The sequence below is a fragment of the Ahaetulla prasina genome, chromosome 1 (assembly GCF_028640845.1).
Source record: "Ahaetulla prasina isolate Xishuangbanna chromosome 1, ASM2864084v1, whole genome shotgun sequence".
Classification (NCBI taxonomy): Eukaryota; Metazoa; Chordata; class Lepidosauria; order Squamata; family Colubridae; genus Ahaetulla; species Ahaetulla prasina.
Window position 1 is genome coordinate 213,231,524 of NC_080539.1, and position 21,023 is coordinate 213,252,546.

At 39.3% G+C, this 21,023-nt stretch overlaps 1 protein-coding gene across 1 annotated transcript in view; it reads left to right on the top strand.

The window, feature by feature from the left end:
- PDE11A (phosphodiesterase 11A) overlaps positions 1-21,023 on the top strand; it is a 172,310-nt gene that overhangs the window by 64,204 nt on the left and 87,083 nt on the right. Inside the window, exons 3-4 of the mRNA XM_058189722.1 lie at positions 14,318-14,407; positions 18,333-18,473. Coding sequence (XP_058045705.1) covers positions 14,318-14,407; positions 18,333-18,473 — 231 coding nt within the window. The remainder of the gene's footprint in view (positions 1-14,317; positions 14,408-18,332; positions 18,474-21,023) is intronic.

A 21,023-nucleotide genomic window follows, 5' to 3' on the forward strand; every position in this document is an offset into this window, starting at 1 on the left:
TCAAGATCCGGACTGAACCGGTAATAACCCACCAATGCTTCACAATACTTATTTTCAGTGCAGCACATCTGAATGGTATACACCTTTCCTTGAGTTCTCCAACTACAGAGATAAAGCTATTATATATGTCTTACAGATAAGAATTGGAAGGCATCGTAGAGGCCTTCTAGTTCAACCTTCTGCTGAAGCAGGAGATCCTATACCAGTGATGGCTAACCTTTTCTGGATGGACTGCCCAATGGATGACCCCCCAAAATGCAATGCGTGCTTGTCCCCGTGCATGTGCGCACAACCCCCGCATGCACGTGACCCCCGCATGCTCCCAACCCCATACATGTGCAAGTGCCCCACCCCCCTGCACATGTGCGTGTGACCAACTGCATGCTCCTGCCCCTCGCACATGCTCACACGAACCCCCCCCCCGCATGCCCCGTGTGCCCCGCCCCTGCAGCAGAGACCCAGCAACCAGCTGGCCAGCAGAGCTGGGGCGACAGACAGCTCATGTGCCTACAGAGAGGGTGCTGCATGCCACCTGTTGTGACTCCGGCCCTCGACCCTGAGGAGAGTGACTCGGAAAGTGAGGGAGAGGAGCCAGCAAGGCCTCCCTCGCCAGGATCCTCCTCGCTGGCACCGCCCCAACTTCCAGCTGCAGGCCAGGAGGAGGAGCTGACAAGACCTCCCTCTCCCGCACCCTCCTCCTCCCTGGCAACGCCTCAAGTCCCAGCTGCTGACAATCCTGGATTGATCCGAGGCAGCGACGTAAAGATAAGCGTGCACAACAGAGGAAAAGGTGTGGCAGGCTCAGAGATTGCTGAGTCACTGAGCCACACCCCACAGGGTATAAAAGTGGGTGGAGCTGCTATGTGGCCCTTGTGACGGACAAAAAAGCTACCAAGGGTGTACTGCAGCTCGGTTGTTGGAGGGTTAACAGACTTTGTCAGTGAGTTTTGACAACGGACCTTGGATACGAGATAACGGACCCAGCACTTGGCAGGCCTCTGCACGGTCACTGCCATGTATTTCCTCAATTGAAGAAAATCAGGTTTGTAGCAAATAAAAAGACTGGGAGACACGCGTCTTTGTATTTGCTCTGTGAAGTGGGGACGGGGACAGAATACTACCTATGGCACATGTGCCATAGGTTCATCATCAGGGCCCTATACCATTCCAGACAAACAGCTGTACAATAACTTCTTAAAACCTCCAGTGATGGAGGCAAGCTTTCCACTGGACAGTTCTAACTATCAGGAAATTTCTCCTTAGTTCTAGTTTGGATCTCTCTTTGATAAGTTTCCACCCAATACTTCTTGCCCTGCCAGGTGCTTTGGAGAATAGGTTGACCCCCACCTCTCTGTGACAACCTCTCAGAGATTGGAAGATTGCCATCATGTCCCCTCTAGTCCTTCTCTTCAGATGTACTTAATTTCCACAACTGTTCATCCTACACTTCAACCTCTAGTCTCCTAATCACCTTTGTTGCTCTTCCCTGCATTCTTTCTAGAGTTGCAACCTGTTTTTTGTACTGTGGTGACCAGAACTGGATGCAGTATTCCGAGTGTGGTCTTACCAGTGCAGGATAGAGTGATACTAATACTTTACGTTACCTTAATATTATCTCTCTGTTGATGCAGACTCATTGGCTTTTTTAGCAGCTGCAGCCCACTGCTGGCTCATACTTAAATGATTGTCCACTAGGACTCCTAGATCCCTCTCACAGTTATTGCTGTTGAGCTAAGTACCACCTATTCTATACCTGTGAATTCGGTTATGCTTGCATGCATACTAGAGGTTCCAAGATTCTAGTGCTTCAGAGGGTAACTATTTCAGTTTATGTTCTTCCAGATTATAATGCATAATAATTATAAATAAATGCTGCTTTTTCATAAAGTAATCAAAATTTATTTAAATAAATGAGTGCTATATGAAAAGGCAACCTTCCTTCGTTGCGGCAAAGCATGCATGAAACGAACATGTCTGTGAAGAATATACATATTTTTATTTTTTTGTTATTGTTTAAATTTATCATGTCTATCCATTCCAAAAGTCTCTGGATGTTGTATAATATGTTGTATATCCGAATTCCAAACAGCCTGCATATACATATTTGTGTAGGTATTTCTGATTTAAATTGCGGTTGGAAAGACAGCCTTAAAAATACAGATTATAAACATTGTATTTGGTAGCTTCAGTACTGGCACCCTGTTATGCTTGTATAACAGTGTGTAATGTTTTGCAGGATGTAAGCTCATAACATTGCTCACAGTGCTGTACTCACAGAATGTTCATCCAGTCATTTGTTCTATTTTGTTGGGTTTTTTTCTCTCCGTGCATTTCATAAAATTACCCAGAAGAAAGGCAAATAGGTTCATTAGAAATCATTGTAAATAAACTTCCAGTCTGCTTAGTTAGAAAGGAACAGAGGAAAGATATAGAAACGTTGCCATTGCTTCACTGCTCCAAAATTCAGCAGTCAACTTTCTTTGTGTCAAGCTTTACATAAACTAGAAGATGCTGAAAGCCATTATGCCCTGCTGTTGCACCCTTCTCTGATATCTCTGTCTTATTTAATTAGATGGAATGTGTGATGGGCTATCATCCCATTCCCTTTCAGAGCTTGCCACTGTGCAGGGAGAGAAATTCAGAACAAAGGAGATTTAACTTTATGTTGTCAAGAAGCAAAGAAGGGACCACACCAGGATTGCTGAATGGCTTAAAAAGAATGCAACCTTTGATCAGTGCTGCACATTACAAGCTGCTGAAACGCTATTTTTTCTTTTATGAACCAGTGTTTAGAAACACAAAACATTTACGTTGTTTTAAGTACAGCCATCTTTTAAAGGCAAGGAACATGTGTAATACGTTCTTTGTATAGTTTTAGACCGTAGAGATGAGCTATGGGTGAAATTTTTGTCGCTTGGAATTAAACTGACAAATATAAACCCATGTTTTAAATCAGAGGCTTTGGGCTGGAAAATCGGCAAATTAGCTTTTAGAGTTATATATTTTAAATTCAAGGTTACAGCATGTCTCTTTGAAAACCTCTGTTTCTCTCCCTCCCTCATAGAGTTTTGTCATCTAGATTTGTAAACTTTATTCATTGATCCAGGAAGCACAGCAGGCTGTGTGTGGGATACTTGGAGCTCAAACCATTCATACCGTTTCATTTTTCCACTGAAGTACACATAGCATAGATTCAGATAAATAAAGCTAATAATACAAAGTCAGGCTGTATTAATCTAAACTAAACGGGGATTATGAAGAGTTATTGAATTCAGAATAAACTATGTACTGTTCTAAGAAGGAGGTTTTTTTTTTAAACTCTTAATCTCCTTTTCTAATGTAGAGGTGGGCATTCCGCGGATATGATACACAGAAGATTCCACCCCCTCCTTCGCACCATGAAAATAATAATAATAATAATAATAATAATAATAATAATAATAATAATAATAATAATAATAATAATAATAATAATAATATTTTAATTTGTATACCGCCCTTCTCCCGAAGGACTCAGGGCGGTGAACAGGCAGATAAAATATACATACACACAATAATTAAAAACATCCCTTAAAAAACTAATTTAAATGCCCAAAATATTAAAAAACATACTTCCCCGTAAAATCACAGAATTTTAAAAAACCATCCAATAAAAATAAGAATCAGACTAGTCCAGCCATACAGAATAAATAAGTTTTAAGTTCGCGGCGAAAGGTCCTAAGGTCAGGTAATTGTCGAAGTCCGAGGGGAAGTTCGTTCCACAGGGTCGGAGCCCCCACAGAGAAGGCCCTCCCCCTGGGGGCCGCCAGTCGACACTGTTTGGCTGACGGCACCCTGAGGAGTCCCTCTCTGTGGGAACGTACCGGACGATGGGAGATAGAAGCCGGCAGTAGACGGTCCCGTAGATAGCCCGGTCCTAGGACTTATTTGTTAATAACTCATTTTATGACTTTTCTTGCCACAGTGAATCACTGCAGTTGTTAAGTTAGTTACATGATTGTTAAGTGAAGCTGGCTTCCACATCGAGTTTGCTTGTCAGAAGGTCACAAAAGATGATCACATGACCCTGGGTTGCTGCAGCCATCATAAATATGAGTCAGTGGCCAAGCATCTGAATTTTGATCATGTGACCATGGGGATGCTGCAGTGGTCGTAAGTGTGAAAAACGGTCATAAATAAATCACTTTATTAAGTGCCGTTAGAACTATGAACTATCACTAGACAAACTATTGAGGATTACCTCTACTGTACGAGATATATGAAGCCTAATTACAGCCCATTTTAGTGGAATATAGAAAGAGGATGTGAGAGGAAAGTTCTAATAAACAAAACTAATATTTTACAGGTAGTCCTCGACTTACAACAGTTCATTTAGTGACCATTCAAAGTTACAACAGCACTGAAAAAATAGACCTATGACCGTTTTTCACACTTATGACCTTTGCAGCATCTCCATGGTCACGTGATCAGAATTGAGATGATGTTTTATGACCGTTTTAATGTCCCGGGATCGCATGATCTCATTTTGCTACCTTCTGACGGACAAATTCAATGAGGAAGCGAAATCCACTTAACAACTATGTTAACTAACTGAACAACTACAGTGAATCACTTAACAACTTTTGGTAACCTGTGGTAAAAAAAAGTCATAAAACGGGGAAAAATTCACTTTAACAAGTGTCTCCCTTATCAACATAAATTTTGGGCTCAATTGTGGTTGTACTCAATTACCTGTACTCAATCAATTACCTGTACTCAATCAAGTTTCTGTTTGGTTGGAAACATTCCCATCCTACTAGTTATTTTACCAGCTTCTCTGATAAGTTATGAATGGACAGTTTGTCTTTCCAGGAAAACAATCAGCCTACACTTGCAGCAGGTATATGATTCTTGGCTTTGGAATTAAAAAAAACATAGTGCACTCCTGGGGGAGCAATTCTTACGCTTTCATATTCCTGAGATCAATTATAAGTAAAAGAATTCTCCCTCTCCCTCTCCCTCTCCATCTCTCTCTCCTTTTCTCCCTCCCTCCCTCCTCTTCCCCCCTCCCTCCCCCTCCCCCTCCTTTCCCTCTGTCTACACTCCCGCTCTCCCTCTCCCTTTCCCTCTCTCCCCCCCTCTCCCCCCTCCCTCCCTCCCCCTTCTCTGCCAAATCCTGTTTGTGCTCCCTTTTTCATTGTTCGGTGCTTATGTGATTGAAAGTTTCAGTCTTCCCTATCATACATTAACAACGCCCACATACAAATCCTGGAGAAGCAATAACTTAAAAGCACATAAAAAGAAGCTAAGAAAGATTTATGTTCTCAAACTCCAGTGGCATTTAGTAGCAGGTTTAAAAATAGACCTTGGAAAAATATTCATTACAAGACTTGTTTCAAAAAGACTTTAAAAGTAATTTAGTGGTTATGATTCAAAATCATGGGGAATAAAAGTTGTGCCAGATAATGTATAAGTAGTACAGCCATGGATCAGTTTAGAATAGATACTGGACCTTGATGCAACATATTTCACGGGCATGGACCAAATTTGCACTTCCGTCGCTGGTGTAATGAGATTATAAAAATCCCTCTGATGCCTGATTCAACACACCGTCTTCAGTAACAAAAACATAGTTCTTCCAATCAGTCCACTCATAGATAAAAAATGGCATCCTGTATTCATCTATGGAGATTCTCAGTCATCCAGGTCATGGTTGTAGAAGCTGAAGAAGCTTCTTGGATGAGAAATGAAACATCTTCAAAGAAAAACCAGAAAGTCTAATCGCATCTTGTATTTGTTGATCAGCTTTCTCTTCTTGCCTTTAACAGTAGTATGGGTCTCCTTTCGTACTACTGTAAAACATTTCATAATGCCTTGAGGTAACCTATGCGCAAACCAATATTGTAAACTGCTTGCAGATTTTTATACCTAAGGCATCCCAGAAAATTACTGAGAGTTTCTTAAATATACTGATTCAAACTTGGCCTTCTTGCAAAATGACTGTTTAGGTGGTTCTGCTTTAAGGATTATGATCTCTGTCTCCTAAGGATATTCAGGGTATTCTCCTGAATATCCTTCTATACCTTTAAATCTCTGGCAGGAGAGATTGAGTTAAAATAGAGATTTGAATGAAGAACACAAGCTAGCATAACACGGTAGCTAGAATGATATGAATCAAGATTTCTGACGAAATAGACATTAAAAAAAAAGATTAACATGTTGCTTCTTATCTAGGACTAGTGAACTTGAGTTTAAAACTCAAAACTGTGGGTTAAACGGTTATTTTGGTGGCTTGAGAATTAAAACAGGGATCTATCTCCCTAGAGAAATATATTTGTTGTATGTTGATTTGATCAGAGGTCTTGATTATGAACCTTGCCAGTAACACCCAGCATAGATGCCATAGAGTAATTCTATTTGGTTGAATGTTCACATCTAACCACATTGCAATTGATTTCCAGGCTCTGGATTCTGGTTTTAGGCGATTAGTGGAAGTGTATTACTGTATATTTTTTTTTAGGAAGATATTATATAACAGAACGGGCATGAAGATTCAAGTTTGGACATATATGAATTAGTTATAGAGATAACGTATTTATGAAGGAAAATTAGCTTTCTGCTAGCATTCTTCTGAATCCTTTTCTTGCTTTGTAGCAAACGCCACAGAAAAGATGATTGCTGAATGTATAAAAAAGAAAGGCAGATTGCTCTTTCAAGTTTCTTCTGATTCCAGGCTTAGATCTGACAAATATTTGAAAGGGAGGGAGCATTACGTTCTTTGAATGTAGTATTGTTTACTGATAAGTTTAAGGATAGACTTAATATTCCTTTTTTTCTCTTTAAACATATTCTTAAATCCCCCAAAGATTAAATAGAAGAGGACACAATAATTATAGCCCATAGCAATATATAAGGCCTGGGCTGTCACTGGTACAAACAGAAAATCCTTAGGAAATGTATTTCAGCATGTGATATATATTTTACAGTATGTGAATCTTTTATAAAACTAGGAATGCCTTTTTCCATTATTCAGAACTCTCTTCACTGTCAGTATAATTGTGTAGTCTCTGAAATGGTAAATTCTAATGGCTTTATGATAGTTTTACAAAGTCACACGCTACTAATTTTTGTAGATAAATCAAATTCTCAATAAACATTTATTCTTCAATATGCAAGTAGACTTTTTGTATCCCTAGAACATGTGTGTCAAACGCACCGCGTCACGTTGCCGTCATGTGAAGTTGCATGACGTTTTTCCCATTCACGGACCTGAGGTGGGCGTGGCCTGCCCGTGACGCATCCAGCCTGCCAGCCACCAGTTTGACATCCCTGCCCTAGAATTTCTCTTAGAGTAAGCTAAACTCAGTGATGGGATGCTGGTGGTTTAACAACCGGTTCGGTGATCACACGCTTTGACAAGAATTATTGTTGAATTACTTTTTAGTTTTTTTGAGCATTATAAATGAAGGATAGCAAATAGCTAATCTTTACAACACAGTAGAGAGCTATTCTTCTTTCACCAGTCACAAAATTTGAAGCCATCCTTTTCATGGGAAAGGTCAAATCTCCTTCAAGTCAAGCTTAAATCATTAGTATTTGCTAGAGGTCTCCTGTCCAAGCATTAAGTAGACCCAGTACTGCTTACCGTATTTTTTGGAGTATAAGATGCACCTTTTTCCACCCTAAAAGGGGGTGAAAATTTGGGTGCATCTTATACACTGAATGTAGCCACGCCCACCCACTGGCCCCCATGCTTTGGCCTCTGCCTCCCAGTAGTTTACCTCCTTGCAGCAAGAAGAAACAGCCCATTCAGCTTCAGCACAACCTAATTAGCACAAGTTGATTGTCTGTTGGATCAGCCTCCTGACTCCCAGCTGTTTCAGGCTGCAGGGATAGCCATTGCCTATTACTGTGTGGGCCTCTACTGCTTGCTGCAAGGAGGTAAATTGCTGGGAGCAGTTTTTTTTTTCTTGTGCTAATCAAGCTATGCTGAAAACGAAAATGAAAGTAAAGCAGGCTATTTGCTGTTTGCTGCAACAACGCAAAATTGCTGGGAGGCAGAGGCAGATTTCTTTTTCTTGTTTTTCTCACCAAAAAAGGTAGGTGCGTCTTATAGTCCGGAGCATCTTATACTCCGAAAAATACAGTAGTTCTGAGCCCAGATAAAGTTGCCCAAGTTCTATTAAGAGTTATGGTGGTGCATTGGTTAAAGTGCAGTATTGCAGGTTAATTCTGCCGATTGCCAGCAGTTCAATCCTGACTGGCTCAAGGTTCACTCAGCTTTCCATCCTTCCGAGGTCAGTAGAATAAGGACCCAGATTCTAGTGAACTTCTAGGTGCTTCTGTATAATCCACAAAACATCTCAAGGAGCTTTCAAAAAATTCTATTTCCTATTGTTCCCTAGACATTTTTAAATTTGATTTTAAGTATTATTCCTTTTTTTATTTATTTATTTATTTATTTATTTATTTATTTATTTATTTATTTATTTATTTATTTATTTATTTATTTATTTATTTATTTTTTATACCACCCTTCTCCCAAGGGACTCAGGGCGGTTTACAACCAAAATAAAAGTGACAGCAATATACACATAAAACCATGAATTAAAAAACTTATTACACAAATGGCCGAATTAAAACATTTAGAATAAAACCCCATAAATTATAAAATATTAAAACATTAAAACTAATTAAAATCCTATGCCAGTCCTGCGCGAACAAACAAATAGGTCTTCAGCTCGCGGCGGAAAGTCCGAAGGTCCGGCAGTTGCCGAAGTCCAGGGGGAAGTTCGTTCCAGAGGGTGGGAGCCCCCACAGAGAAGGCCCTCCCCCTGGGGGCCGCCAGCCGACATTGCTTGGCGGACGGCACCCTAAGGAGTCCCTCTCTGTGAGAGCGTACAGGTAACAGCAGGCGGTCCCATAAGTACCCTGGCCCTAAGCCATGGAGCGCTTTAAAGGTAGTCACCAACACCTTGAAGTGCACCCGAAAGACCACAGGTAGCCAGTGCAGACTGCGCAGGAGTGGTGTTACATGGGAGCAACGTGAGGCTCCCACTATCACCCGCGCAGCTGCATTCTGAACCAACTGGAGCCTCCGGGTGCTCTTCAAGGGGAGCCCCATGTAGAGAGCACTGCAGTAATCCAAGCGAGAGGTAACCAAAGCATGAGTGACCGTGCATAAGGCATCCCGGTCAAGGAAGGGGCGCAACTGGCGAACCAGGCGAACCTGGTAAAAAGCCCTCCTGGCGACAGTCATCAGATGATCTTCGAAAGACAGCCGTCCATCCAGGAGGACGCCCAAGTTGCGCACCCTTTCCACTGGGACTGCGGCTGCAGCTGACTGTACCGGGGTGGCGGCATCCACAGCCACTCCGTCTTGGAGGGATTGAGTTTGAGCCTGTTTCTCCCCATCCAGACCCGTACAGCTTCCAGACACCGGGACAGCACTTTGATAGCTTCGTTGGGATGGCCTGGGGTGGAAAAGTACAGCTGCGTATCATCAGCGTACAGTTGGTACCTCACCCCAAAGCCATTGATGATCTCACCCAGCGGCTTCATATAGATGTTGAACAGGAGAGGCGAGAGAATCGACCCCGCGGCACCCCACATGTGAGGGGCCTCGTGGTCGATCTCTGCTCTCCTGCCAACATCGTCTGCGACCGGTCAGAGAGATAGGAGGAGAACCATCGATAAACGGTGCCTCCCACTCCCAAACTCCCTAACCGGTGCAGCAGGATACCATGGTTGATGGTATCAAAAGCCGCTGAGAGGTCTAATAGGACCAGGGCAGAGGAGCAACCCCTGTCCCTGGCTCCCCAGAGATCATCCACCAACGTGACCAAAGCTGTCTCCGTACTGTACCCGGGTTGGAAGCCAGACTGGAACAGGTCTAGATAGACAGATTCATCCAGGTATTGGGGTAATTGACGTGCCACCACACTCTCAACAACCTTCGCCACAAAGCGAAGGTTGGAGACTGGACGGTAGTTGCCCAAAACAGCTGGGTCCAGGGAGGGCTTCTTGAGGAGGGCACTCACCACCGCCTCTTTCAAGGCAGCGGGGAAAACCCCCTCCATCAAAGAAGCATTGATAATCCCTTGGAGCCAGCCTCGTGTCACCTCCTGTGTGGCCAGCACCAACCAGGAGGGGCATGGGTCCAATAAACATGTGGTGGCATTCAACCACCCCAACAACCTGTCCATGTCCTCGGGAGTCACAGGGTCAAATCCATCCCAAATAGTCTCAACAAGATGTGTCTCCAGCCTCTCACCTGGATCTACCCAATGTTGATCCAATCCATCCCGAAGCTGAATGATTTTATCGTGTAGATAACCACTAAACTCCTCGGCACGGCCCTGCAAGGGTCATCCCGCACCTCCTGATGAAGGAGGGAGCGGGTCACCCGAAACAGGGCTGCCGGGTGGTTATCTGCCGACGCAATGAGGGAGGAAACGTAAGAACGCTTCGCTTCCCTCAGTGCCACTAGGTAAGTCCTACTATAGGACCTAACTAGTGTCCGGTCAGCCTCGGAACTGAGGAACTTCTTTTCTTTAGAATAGAATGTCTTTGGTAGCATCATGGTTTTTTTGCTGAGCAAGTTCTATTTTGCTCTGTTTTGCTGATGTTTATTAAACAAAAATTCCATTCTGATCTGGTTTGCACTCCAGAATGAGGTTTTCTTTTAACTTTTTAAAAACTCAGTATGTGGGAAAGCTGGCCAAGGGGCCTTTTCTTGGATGAATTACTTTCTGAGGTGTTGTTTTGGACCACAGTGGCCCAATATCTTATTTAAAGAAGGTATTTAAAGAAGGTCACATAACCAGATATTTATATTGGATTCAGCCTTTTTGAGTCTTTCCCATGGACCTGGTAGTACAGGCAGATGTTGTTTAATAATAAAGGTATTGTTGCAGGCTATAAGCTGTTCCAAATAAAGCTGCCTTTTGCAACTGACTGATGATGTTTTTTGTCAATGCTAATGACGTTCAAGTGGTGCTCAAAATATTTTAGGGCTGCAGCCAATGCACCTATGGGTACTATTTTTGCCTATTTGCAACAATCAGCCTTTTTCTACATCTTTGCATTTTGTGATTTTCTCTAGGGTTGTTTGTTTTCTCTTTTGTTCTGCTATATCCAAGTATTGCAAAGTTCATTATTCAAATATTTTTGTGTTTCTTACAAACAATAGTTAAAAATCTGGGGTGTTATATGGCAGATGCTTACGGTTTGAATTCTAAAGTCCTAGAACCCATTGGCTTTTTCATTCTTTATTAGTTTTTCTATTTTGTGATTCCACCAGTTGTTGTTTGTAGGCACATGGTATTTCTTGCTTGTAGGCAAGTGGTATTATAATGTGCCATTGTTGCTACTTTGTGATGCTGTTGTCTGCAATCATTCTGTGCAGTCTTCTTGCAGTGGCTAACTAGGTATTCTACTGTTTCTTCAGCTTCTCTATAGAGAGGATTTGCTGTCTCTCAATCCTGGCTTTATATGCATTTATTTTTAAACCTTAAACTTCGCAGGCAGAATTAGCCCTTCTGTCTCTTTCTTCAAGTTTCGTGTTCTTAGCCATTGCCAGGTCTTGTTGTTATTTTCTTTGCCTATTGGGGTTCCCCCCCTTTTTTTTTAATGTACTAGCCATATAATACTTTGCCTTGCCATGCCTCTTTTCTGTTGTTCATTTGGTCTTTCTTATAAGCCAGTTTGATCTCTTAAGTCTTCCTATGTACTAGCTTCAGTGCATCATTGATCTTCAGATTTTATTCCAATGCCCTTTTTTCTTCTTCATCTGTCTGGTGTACTTACAAAATTGCATTCCCACTTATTCTTGGTAAGTAGACTCTGTCAAGTGTCACTGCATTGGATGAAGAGCATGGTTCATTGTGATTATTTTTCTGGTCTTCTTATCCAGAGTTAGTTAGTTCAGTTTGAGCCTAGTCCACTATGCCAGCTGCATATATAATTTCTGGAATTGTTCAAGTGTTAATTGCCTTGATGGAATTTCCAGCACTGAGATTGGACTTTAAGGTCTTCTTCGTTCTAATGATATATTCAGTACTATATTTTTTCTTGACTTCAGTTGTCTCTGATGTTGTCAGCCTGAAGGATTTGTTTAATTTTATTTTTTTATTAAATTTATTGATATTTATTGATCAGGTGTTCTTTGATTTCTTCATTCTTCAGCTTCTTTTTTTCATCTGTTCTAGCTCTCTTGATCCAATCTTAGGAAAGCTGATCTTATTTTCTAACCTGATTTTCTAATTTGGTGATGCACTGTTTGCCAAATTTTTTCCTTATTTGTTGATTTTGCATTTAGTTATAACTGCAGCAGTGCTCTATATCTGTTGGTTTGTTTATTGCAGTAAATTGACGCTTGTATTCAATATTACAATATTGGCATCTTTTAATACTACTGTATTTGGGTTTTTCTTTCTTTATAACCAGCTTCCATGCAGGTAACCATATTCTGTTGATTTTCTGCTGCTCTTTCTGCAGCTTCCAAAGCTGACAGCTCAGTTATTCATCATTTAAGTTCCCTTGTTTTTTTTCAGTTAGAGAACTTTGTTTTTCTGAGAAGGTAAAGGAGATTAAGCCTGGTCTGTAAATGAGAACAGTTCACTAGTAATGCTGACTTCCTCTACCACCAATTCCCCTTTATTTGTCTCTACTGTCTAAGCTACTTTGTCAGACATGCTTCCATTCAGAACCCAAGAAAGAAAATCCCAATTCCATTTTTTGTAGATAAGAGGTACTTTTACTGAGTTTGAAATGATAGTGACGAAAGAAAAGAAAGATCTGAACCAAAAGGCACAAAAGTTACATATAGAGTAAGTTTCCCCTAATCCCTCCCCCAAGGAGCCAGGCTGAATGTCCAAACCTAACCCATATGATGTCATGTGAGGCAAATCTTCAGGTGTTTTCATCCATTTGGTATTCCGGGACAGTTGACCTTGACTGGGTATAAAAAAACCCCCATTCAGCCAAACAGTAGATCATGAGAACATCCCTACCTTTTTGTTCACACAGGCCATCTTCACTCCAGCTCACTTCCCCACCCAAATGCCAATCTTCTCCCCTCCCCGTTACTATGGCAGCTGTTAGCAAGCAAACATCAGAATGCTGACATACTTCTCTTGCAAGGCTTCAATTTCTTTGTCCTGGGTAGGCCATTGATGTACTTCCAGTTCTACTTCTATGAATACTTTATTTCATGTAATAAATTGATGTTGATTTGTTCTGTTATTTCAGAATCTGAATGTTCTTTCGAGAACATTCTTTTCAAATATCCTCTTTTCATTGGACTTGATTTATAATAGCAAATCATATTTCTTTGTTTTCAGTCTTTGTATATTTGTGATGAGTAAGCAACTTTTTTCCAGTAATCCTACAGCTGCTAGCCCTGGTTGCTCAGTTAACAGTTCCGAGTTCTATAGTCCACTTTTGACCAGATGTCTAGAAACTTGTATACCTAGCATGGTCATTGTTGACCTAGGCAATAACTCATCTGGTATAAATTTCTGTAGTTATGTCTCACTATATTGTTTATGGGAAAGACACTCTTTGTCTGGCTTCTCTGAGGAGACCTGTCCATGACTATTGAACCTCTGGCATAGTTCTCAACTTCCTCAGAGCATGCAAACCCTACAACCTCATCAAGGGGATTATTAAGTCATTATCATAATAATGCCAATAACTGGGGGTTATTGTCATTATCATAATATTTTAACCTGCCTTTTTTATTACAATATATTCCCCATGGAAGAAATCGTACCTGTATTTTTTCCTCCTCCTATTTCCCCCACAACAATAATCCTCTGAGGTGAATTGGTTGAGAGATAGAGAGTGATTGGCTAGTCACCCAGCTATTTCTTTTTAATGTCTAAGGTGGGACAGAGTTCAATATCTTCTGGTTTCTATGCCAGCACCATTACGCAAACTGGTAGTGTAGGATCTGGGAGGCAACCACTGTTCTGTGTCTAGCCTAAGATTATGCATTTTAGTAGGAAGATTCTTACCACGACAATCTTGTCCTGGGGAATCATTGTCCTAATTAAGAAACATCTGTTAGAAAATATCTGAGGAGTTTAATTGCAGCCTACAAAATTGGGTACAAAAAGAGCTGGGCCTGATTCTTCGTCCCGTGAGATGGGGCAGGGGGTGGTGGTTGTGTCTTCTTAGCCAGGAACTCTAATTTTTACTCTGCAGGGAACTGTGTAAGTAAGTTTGATGTCAGAATACCTGATATTCTGATATATCTTTTATGAAAATGAGATTGCTGATACATATGTAATTTCACAAAAAACATTTGATGACCTTGTCTTTCTCTGTGTGCTAGGTAATGGAAATGTACCTTCCCTTCTGTGGTATTGCCATATCCAATGCTCAATTGTTTGCTGCTTCCAGGAAGGAGTACGATAGAAGCAGAGTAAGTCAGAATAACAACAAGAATAACTGTCATTAATATGATTTCATGTGGCATCTGTTTTATCATGTGATAAAAGAACAAGTGATGATTTGCATAATTATTTGCACAGTTACAGTGCTCTATAGTTTCAGCAAAATGATCATAATTGATATTCCTAATTTGTATTTATATTTTAATATTGCCATATGTATTTTTATCCAGTGAAGCGGTTTTTGCGGTTCTTTAAATTCAGTTGGGAAAAACTTGCTTTGAAACATACAGGAGCACAAGCACTCTGTTCAGCTTATTAAAGCAGCCGCATTATTTTTCAAGACTGTGTGGTTGCAGCAGAGAGATTTCTGCTACAGCCGCATGATCCTGAAAATAGATCTGGCTGCATCAGTAATGAGTTAGCATCTTTGTACACATTTCCCTGGGAATAAGCTATACTGAATTGTGGAATTTGCTTGTTTATACATATGAAGAAGTCTATAGAATGTGGTTTCCTATTTTCTCATTCTTCTCCTTACACCCAAATGTTTTATCTTCCTTATATTTTAATTGCTAGTATTTACAGAAATTCATTTCTACTTCTACTGTGCCAACACTTTTAAACTAAATAACAAACAATAACATTTTTTCAAGATTTTACAGTGCATAATCTAAGAGAATATAGTACATACTCTGTTCAGAGATGTCTCCCCTGCTCTTACAAAATTGACTAGCAAATAAAAAAATTCTGGTCTTATTTTTTTGACATTTCAGTTTCCTTGATTTCCCTTGTCTCTTTACCAGATGGATGATATTGGGGAGCACAGTGGGAAGCAAGGAGAATAAGGGGCGGGGGGAAGCCTTCTAAAGCAATTTTCCTCATTCATTGGCTGTGCTATGCCTCATTCATGAAATTTATGTGGATTCAGTCATAGTCATGTTCATTTTGTTTAATTTTTCATTTTTTCTCTACTGCTATTCGTTTCTTTTTTTAGTTTCCCAAAAATAAAAAATTAAAGGGAAAAAAATTCACAATATTAATGTTAGACGCATTACCCCAACTGCGCTAATATATGCCCTCTCTTTAGGACTGGTGCTGTACAAACCCAATTCTTATTTTTTCTGTTTGCTTTAGGAGCTCAATACCTATATCCTGGAAGGCTGATTTCCTTTTGGAATACTAACATAACTTGAGCTTTCATTAGTTTGTGAAAATAATTCATACGACGATTCCAATAATGTGGGAACATAAAAAATAAATAAATAGCACAAAAAAAATCATCCCTAGATTTAAAAGAGAGGTAGCATTTTTCTTCTGCACATTTCTTTCAGTTTGCCAAACTTGGATCTCTGTGATTAATTTGTGCAAGGATACCACAATGCAGGAGATTCTGAAAGAAGAAAGCCTTGATTATTAGTCCTTATTTATGCAGCTTTCATGAAAAGAAATACAAATTATTTTTACCCCCATTTTGGGGAGACTTCCTCACTCAAATTATTACTGTTATTCAAAGCAAACATTGGTAATTAGTATCCCTTCTGAAGTTATCACTTACTTCCTCCACCATATCCAGTCCAAATAATAAGACTAATTGCTATAGTACCATATGAACATATTATGAATTGGGGTGAACTTGGCCTTGTATATTTTTCAATGTAAATCTATCCTAGAAATTTTAATATTAACCCAAGTACCATTCTTTAAAAGGCTCTAAAGATGATTCTAAATAAGGCTTTTTAGAAATGAATATCCATAACAAGTCTCTATATACTCGGGGGGGGGGGGGAACATAGTGTAACTTCCGGCATTCTAGATACTGCTGAGCTCTAGGAACTACTTGGAGATGTAGTTCAGAAGTACCTGTTACACATGGGTTTACATTTTCCCAGTGCAGTAAGGAATCTTTACATGTGTTTTTTTTTTCCTATCACTTTCTCCATGCTCAAATCTGGGAATTGGGTAGCGTATAAATTAATTAATTAATTAAATATATAAATCTTGAATTACCCTTTTCTTGGAGCAATGTTTTGTTTTTTCTTAGGGCCTTTCCAACTTTTACAAATTATGGACGACCCCAGAAAGCTCTTGTTTGGATGGGTTACACTTTTACCGTATTAAATATCTCATGATTGTTTGGTGGGATTTTAAGATGGTATTAATTTATTAACATCGGATAGCAAATAATTGATTTTGATTTTATTTTGCTTGGAGGGAGTTGGTGGACACCCCCCCCTCCTCCCACCCCGGGGTCCTAGTACCACATTCTAAGAAACACTGCCCTAGAGAAATAAGAGAGCTAGGTCGTATTCTGTGGAAACAGCTTTTAAAGTAACAGTTATGTTGATATATCGGCTAACATATATTTTTGTGAAGTAGAGTCCACTGAACCTTAACTGACTGCTGAGAATAACATTTTGCCTGTTTAAGTAGTAAACTTTAAAACACAAGAGCTTATGTGATAATAAATCTACTAGGCATTAAAATGCACTTTTTAAATATCTTGTTTGCTAAAAGTTTATGCTCCTAATATCCTGAGTTTAATTTATTTCTTTTTCAATATAAAAGTTGTCCTGTGTGATCATAAAATGAATGATAACTAAATGAACATGGCAGATAGTTATCCCTATGTTGACATTTTTCTACGCACTAGGAAGACATGAGGAAGGGTAGACTTTCATTTTCCTTGGAGATACCATTTTGAAAATTGTATATCTCCTATACTAATGAAATCACAATTTTTAAAGAAGGAGCATCCAGAAATTTCCCTTGCCTGTCCTCTTTGCAGTCCTCAGTCCCTCCAAATGTATTAAGTGCAGAGCATGAATCCTAAAAGTCGATCCATCTGTCCAGTGGCCTGCATTTGTATTAATTCATCAATTTTCCCTTTCATATTGTAGTCTGCAGTTCTGGGCCCAATCCTATCCTTGAAAGTACCCCCAAAGGAGAATAAAACAGGTCTAGAAAATTTTCCTCTGCCACTCCTAGTACTTTTAACATCTTTCTGTAAAAAATCTCTGCTATTCTTCAGGTGGTGATTGCCCACTTCTGCCATAATTAATGCAGTATGAATAAGAGCAGAATTCGGCATCAGTACACTGTTCTGTATTCATACTGGGTGTTGTGTCATGTTTGCATACTCCTTGTTTTCTACAGCACTCTTAACTGAAATAAATCCCATGTAAAATGCATGGTATTGGTTTGCCTGAAATCTATTCAGCTTCACTACCATAATTATCAAGGCTATAATTCTGTATGAGAAAAGATTCTTTTTTCTTTTCCACATAATTACTTTGAAACATTCAGAAAAGCTATTCTGGGCTTTTTTCCTCGTACTTTACTAATACTTTTCAAGATCACTTAATATCTAGTTTATCTCAAAAATTTGGTAGATTGCCACTGAGAATTAATCTGTTATGTTATAATTTGCCTTGTGAAACACATACATTAGCTACTACAATCTGAAGCAAAGTAGCTGTGAGATTAATTAACGCTTTGTACCTCTACTTTCAAATTGCCATGAAAGAAAAAATAATGATCTCATATTCAGCACAAGGTCACACAGGTTTATATCAAACTTGCTTGATTATTCTTAGCATGTGACTAGATGATTGTTTTTATTATTATTTTCTGGGGGTCATTATGATATGTCAAAATATCTTGGTAGTTGTTACAGAAAGCTAATATTCCCTAGGACATTTCCTAGTCAGAAATAATTTTAAAAATAGTTGAAATATATTCAAGTCTCTTACAGGGAAACTAAATTGAGAGCATTCCATATGTACATGTCCTGGTACCTATGGAATGACTGTGCATCTAAGTTTAATTTACAAGTAACCAGTATCCCAGAGTGTTAGTAACTGGTTCTTTTTACAGCTCTTTTTTGAAATATTACACAATCATGTATTCATTACTTTTGGAAACCAATTGTGATCGATTTCCATCCCATGTATGAAGGCCTTGCTGGAGGTGGTTAATGATCTCTTTGAAGAACAGACAGACTTGGAGAAAATTGTGAAAAAAATTATGCATCGAGCCCAGAATCTACTCAAGTGTGAGCGTTGCTTGGTATTGCTTCTTGACGACATTGAATCACCAGTAAGTAGATATTTCATATTTTGAAAAGTGTATTTTATGTAAGCGTCGTGATGTTTGTATTTATTTATTCAGCATGTACTTAAAATTTGTTTAAAATTTGAATGGTACTACGTTTTTGGTTGACTAAGCTGAAACAAATAGCTAGTAAGGTGGAACAATCATGAACAATTGGATACTCAAAATATCTGGTTTTGCTGAGAGAAAAGCCTGAGTGGAATGGGAGTGTAGATTTTTGCGCTCAACTGTTCTTTATGCGGGAACATTCCCATTTCAGAGGAAAAAGGGAGATGGATTATTAAGAGCCACGGTGGCGCAGTGGTTAGAATGCAGTACTGTAGGCTACTTTTGCTGACTGCCGGCTGACTGCAGTTTGGCAGTTAGAATCTCACCAGGCACAAGGTTGACTCAGCCTTCCATCCTTCCGAAGTCAGTAAAATGAGGACTCAGATTGTTGGGGGCAATATGCTGACTCTGTAAATCGTTTAGAGAAGGCTGTAAAGCACTGGGAAGCGGTACATAAGTCTAAGTGCTATTGGTATTAAGAAATATGAAATATAAACAAACAAACAAACAAATTCATCAGAAGTAGAAATGGAATGAAGCGTTGCTCATTTTCTATTATACAGTCTAGGTTTTGGGGGTGGTTTCACTTAACCCACCAAGCAATCATTTTTGTTCCCTCCGCTCACCTTTAAAACTGGGAAGATGCTAAGTTCAACAGAGGAATGACTGGACATTTGCAGCCCTTCTGCAGTGTTAAACTAGAGAAAAAAATTAGCTTCTGATCATTCACATGGTGGTATATTTGTTGAAGCCTATGTTTTTAAAAATATTTTTGAAGGCATTGTAGCTTATTATTCAACCCATTAGATCCTTGACCTTTGAATATATAATCCACTGAAATTAATGGACAACCTTTGTTTTACTGAGCTTTAGGAAAGGATCATATTTAGAATGACCATACACTCTGAATTATAAGGGATACTCCTTTATTTCAGGAAGCTGCCCTTTAGATTATTTTTGTTTTGCTCTTGAGTTTCCTTTGTTATAAATAATTTTGTTTTTATCATAAAAAGAGGTTTTCATGAACCTCTTTCAAATTTGCCCCTTTTTCAGGTTTGTCCTTTATTTTTTCCAGCAAATATGATCAGTGTAATCATAGTTCAATGTACATGTTTAATTGAAAGAACCTGAAATGCACTAACATTGTCAGTTCAAATTGGCCATGCAGATACCATGGGCCATAGGTGTCCCTCTAATAAATAGGCCCTATGCAGTGTAAGGCTTTATAGGTCATAACCAGCACTTGGATTGCACCCAGAAGTAAACTGGCCACCAATGCAGCTTGCAAAGCAAGGGTGTCACATAGACATATTGAGACATGCCCATAACTGTGCTTCCTTAGCTGTTTAAAACTTCTGCATGGTTTTCAAGGCAGCCCCATGTAGCCCTAAATGTTCACTCAGTATTCCAAACTATAAACTATAGTTTATATTGGAGGTCCTCAAGTAACAAAAACAATACTTAAAACAACTTGGTGATCTTGAAATCATACTTTGGAATAATTATTCTATTCCTATTCCTATTTCTGTTCTATTCTATTCTATTCTATTTTTTTTTAATTTATATCCCGCCTTTCTCCGAAGACTCAGGGCGGCTTACATTGTGTTAAGCAATAGTCTTCATCCATTTGTATATTATATACAAAGTCAACTTTTTATTGCCCCCAACAATCTGGGTCCTCATTTTACCTACCTTATAAAGGATGGAAGGCTGAGTCAACCTTGGGCCTGGTGGGACTTGAACCTGCAGTAGTTGCAAGCAGCTGTGTTAATAACAGTCTGCATTAGTCTGTTGAGCCACCAGAGGCCCGGATATTCTATTCAATTCTATTCTATTCTACTCTATTCATATCATTAAATTTTTATCTCGCCTTTATTACTTTATAAGTAACTTAAGATGGCAGATATATATATAATACTCATGAGGAGGGTTGGGTTGAGACAGAGAGCGACTGACTTAAAGTCACCAACCTGGCTTTCTTGCCAAAGGCAGGACTAGATTCACGGTCTCCTGTTTTCTAGGCCAGATTAGTAATAATTTCACAGTATATGAAATTCACAAGGATTCAGTTAATTCTTTATTATGTAGATAGGATTAAAAGAATGTGCTTTATGCTTTGAGTATAAATAGGGCACATATTTTTATAATGTGATTATGAATTTTTTTAATGTTGTATAATAAATTTGCAATGTATGACATTTACACATGTTTTACCTTGACAGGAGGTAAAATTTACCAAGTCCTTTGAACTGATGTCTCCAAAGTGCGTTGCTGATACAGAAAATAGGTTAGATTTTATTCTTTTATAATTAATCTTCTTTTTAGGAATAAACCTAGATTATAGGACAAAATTCTGTCTGTGAAAAGCTCTTTCAAGTTCACCTTCATTCTAGAAATCCAAATAAGAGGTCCTTTTATTTCAGGAAGCTGCCCTTTAGATTATTTTTGTTTTGCTCTTGAGTTTCCTTTGTTATAAATAATTTTGTT